Below are 4,188 nucleotides of genomic sequence, written 5' to 3'. Positions count from 1 at the left end.
TTAAACAACCCAGATATAGTTGTTGCACAAATGACATATCCAAAAATCACCAAAATTTTTAGTAATTTAAACAACCCAGATATAGTTGTTGCACAAATGACATATCCAAAAATCACCAGAATTTTTAGTAATTAAAAAAACCCAGATACACATTGATCCACAAGGATATATGGTCCAAATTAAAGTGCAAGGGACACAACCACGAGTTTACATACCCATAAAACTATAGCATATCTAAAAGACTATTATCATTGCCATCTTATGTTTTGGGCATATGGAGAAAAGAAGCTTTTACACCTCTTGAGGACATGTTATTTCTGGCCAAGGATGAGACACATAGTAACAACATACTTGAAATCATGTCAACAATGTTACAGTTTCAAGAGTCCAACACACAAAATGGATAGTTATTCACAACTATAAGAGTACATAGACCATTCCAAATGGTTACTTGGGACTTGATTGGACCATTTCTAGAAAGAAACAATGGAGACAAATACATCATTGTTCTAAGAGAATATTTGATCCATTTGGTAGAGGCCAAAACAATATCTAAAGCATCAATATAAGAAGTAGCAACCTTCTTCATAAAAGAAATAATATCTAGGCACTCATGTCATGAACAACTCTTGTTTGACAATGGAAAACAATTTACATAAAAATTCATACAAATCAGTAACAAGGAAATGGGGGTATAGCAAGTCTTTGCTTCTCCATATCACCCACGAACAAAGGGGGTAATAAAAAGGATGAATAAAACTATAAATAACATGATAGCTATGTAATGGATCCCATGCATGTAGATGGCAACAAATACTTGCCATATGTACTACATGCGTGTGGAACAACAGTGCAGAAATGATTTGAAATAGAAACAACCCGTAACGATTTCCAAGTGCGCAACAAAAAAAACCTGCAAGTGGCACAACAGAAATAGAAACAAAGTTATAACAATGGAAGAATGCACCCATATCATCAAGAAGGACAACAAGTAATTATGTATCACCCCATGTGAAAGAAAGGGCGGGCTGCAAAAATTACGAAATTACGTTGCACAATGATGAAGAAGTACCATATATCATTTGGAAACACCGGTTGAAATACTCTTGGTGGAATTCCGAAATTACACGGTGAATCGAATAATACATGATCCCAGGAATGAGGGAAGAGTGACTTACGATATTCTTTCTACATACTCCCCATCATATTACGCATGTGAGAGACCATACTCCATCTTCTTATGGCGCAGGAGGTACAATCCTCCAAGCATCCCTCACGCAGCCATGTAAACTTTCTTATATTAAGGTATCGACAACCTCGTTTGGCTGCACTGATGAGTATAATAAGATGCATCGCTTGTATTTGTGATCAGTATATGTTACCAAAGAGTTTGGTCAGAAGCAGAGGAAGGGGTGGGCGAGGAGTTGTTGGCTGGTCCATCGCGCTGAGGGATTCTTCTGCAGGCAGCATTGGATGAAGTGGAGGCAGTCAGGGGAAGCACCGGGCGGGAGGACGGGATCGTCGTCAGCAGCGAGGCGGGCGCGGGCTCCCTTGCCCCTGCCCCACGGAGGCACGCCTTGCAACATCTCCACCACCAGGCATCCGAAGCTCCAGATGTCGGAAGACGGGTTGGGTTCGGAGGCGCACGATGCGACTTCTGGGGCCATGTGGGTCCAGGTTCCGCGCGCAACACCGAGCTTAGGCGCCAGGTCGGCGAGCTTCTGGAGCACCTCTGGGCTGACAGGGATATTCATCAGCGCCTTGTCATCACGTGACATAGTATAACTGATGCTGCCAAACGACGTACTAGTGCTGCTGCTAGTGCTTGTAATCATACACGAGCTGCCACCGCCATGAGTAGTATTAGTACTGTATTCACTGCTGCTGATGACAGCACCAGTGGAAGTCGAACTGCAGCTACCTGCTGAAGAGGCCATGGAGCACACGGAACTCAACCCGAAGTCTGCTAGCTTGACGGAGCAGTGATGGCCCAGCAGCACATTGGAGCACTTGACGTCGCAGTGCACCACCCCATTGGCGTGCAGATAGTCCAATCCTCTGAGGACCGCCCTGGCATACACTCGCGCCTGCGCCTCCTCCAGCTTTCGCCCTCTGCTGGATCTCACCAGCCCTGCCAAGCTCCCCTCGCTCATGTACTCCAGAAACAGCTCCTTCATCACGGGAGTACTTCGGCCACGTCGACGCAGGCCCGATTCCTGAATAGCGCCGATATTGCCCTGCTCCATCTCGCCGCCTCCCAGGCACCGCACCACATAGGGGCTGTCCAACGCCTCTAAGAAGGTGCGCTCCCGCTCTAAGATCACCCCGTTCATCGTCCTACTCACTGCTCTCTTCACTGCAAACTGCAAGCCAGAGCGTCGGTCCTCGGCCAGGATCACCTCGCCGTTTGCACCTCGCCCGAGGCACCTTTTCGCCTCCCACGTCTGGCGCATCTGCTCCTCCTCCACCTTTTCAGCACTATCGCCTGACTGGTGACTATGACTCCTCTTCTCAGCATTAGAACGGGACCTGCTTCCTCTACTGTACAAGGAGGTTGTGGTACTTGATCTCATCTTAATGTCATCGGTGCAACTGGAAGCCTCAAAGAGGCAACACGTGAGGAAGCGCCAGATCATGCCTCCGAATCCCAATCGGGCGGCCGGATTGCTCGGGATCGATGGTGTTTGCTGCTGTACAAGTCTCTCTCCAGGCGCCTACATTAGTACACATGCCCTTTTATCGTTCGCGGCAACCCATTGCATCTCATGCAAGTCGGCCGCGCGCCGGCAAGTCGCGCCGACTCTGCAGGGTGGTGGCTCTCGTTCCCTCTCCTTTTTTCTCGATGCCCGTTGCATACGCATATAAGGGGCGATGCTTCTAGGAATTGCTAAAGCCATGATTGCACTACACCTACCTAAAGTCATAATTTGAAAACCAAAAGTGAAAGAAAAACACCATATAATGGTAATTCTACATGCAACCATCACATAGCAACAATAGAACATCGTTTGTGTGGAGTTCCTACCACACCAATATTGTTCTTTGTTAGGTTGTTTGCGGTAGTTTGTGTTGATGTTATCAGTACTTGCAAATGTGGTTTGATTACATTCACTTGTATCTACAAGAGGATGGAGTTTATTTAGGGAATGGGTGACTTTGCTTATTCTTGTGTTTGACACACAAAGAATTTTATGTTATCATGGTGAATGAGTGCATGGATCTCTCTATGTGAGTATAGGTATACCTATATTGGTAGTTAGATCCATCTTTGATCATGGGGGATGCAAATCAGAGTTGTCAAAGAGTGAAGAGAACACACACACACACACACACACGCACACACACATAGAGATGGTCTTGAACCACACATAGAGCATACCTTGTTGGACTACCAAGCTATGTTTAGAGCCTTCAATACTCCAAGATGGATTCACACCACAACAATGTTCTCTGGAGACCCTTCTATCTATCAAGTATGTCTATTTCTCAAGAATTAAAATACTTTTATGATCCCTTGCTATATAAGTGATTTGGATAACTTGGGCAAATAAATGCTCTGATGACTTGGTTATCTTACCTTTAAAAGCATACATGATACTTCATAAGAGAGAGTGTATATGTGTGTCTCACAATGGTCACCTATATGATTGATAGATTCATTATTCGTCTTGAAAGATTAGCCTTAAAATTTTTCATATGAGGACCCAAATGGCCAATGTCAACAAGGCTATATGCCTAGGAATCAAGAAAGGCATACAGTTTTAGAGTAGATTGAAACATAGATGTGCATGTGGCTCCAAATGAATCAAAGGTTCATTTCCATGGAGGCTACGCAAGGGTAGGCTGGGGGCATTCTCATTGTGAGTTTTCCAATCTAAGATGTTGAGATATCGAGCTCCACTCGTGATACGCCAGGGTGACTGTTGTGTATTTATGTCACTGACTTGTCAGTTGCAGACGCGGTTGGTACACCGCCCATGAATAATAGCTACATGATAGCTATCCTTATCTACTCTAGTTCGTGGCTCAGTTAGTATGCCACTGTAGTTAGTTGAGTTTGGTTTGAGACCCATATATAGGGTTCTTCTATTTCTTTGTACTTGAGTTCTTTTGGCTTACACAACTAAGAAGAGGAAAACTGTTTTCAGCCTCCACCCGTGTGTGTCTTCCCCCATTGTGCAAGCAAGA

At 44.9% G+C, this 4,188-nt stretch overlaps 1 protein-coding gene across 1 annotated transcript; it reads right to left on the bottom strand.

The window, feature by feature from the left end:
• Nucleotides 1–1,394: 1,394 nt before the first annotated feature.
• LOC148041393 (mitogen-activated protein kinase kinase 7-like) lies at nt 1,395–2,506 on the bottom strand. Its single transcript, XM_087686280.1, has one exon. It carries the CDS (start codon nt 2,451–2,453, stop codon nt 1,395–1,397), a length of 1,059 nt encoding a protein of 352 aa, XP_087542406.1. The 5' UTR covers nt 2,454–2,506.
• Nucleotides 2,507–4,188: the final 1,682 nt, after the last annotated feature.

Source organism: Lygodium microphyllum, chromosome 1 (assembly GCF_053477565.2).
Source record: "Lygodium microphyllum isolate KBCC chromosome 1, Lygodium_microphyllum_v1.1.10, whole genome shotgun sequence".
Lineage (NCBI taxonomy): Eukaryota > Viridiplantae > Streptophyta > Polypodiopsida > Schizaeales > Lygodiaceae > Lygodium > Lygodium microphyllum.
Note: the sequence above shows the minus strand (reverse complement) of the source record. Positions and strands in the feature narration are given on the sequence as shown.

Coding starts and splice junctions, on each gene's coding strand:
- LOC148041393 (XM_087686280.1), bottom strand. CDS start 2,453: ATGCGCCAGACGTGGGAGGCGAAAAGGTGCCTCGGGCGAGGTGCAAAC.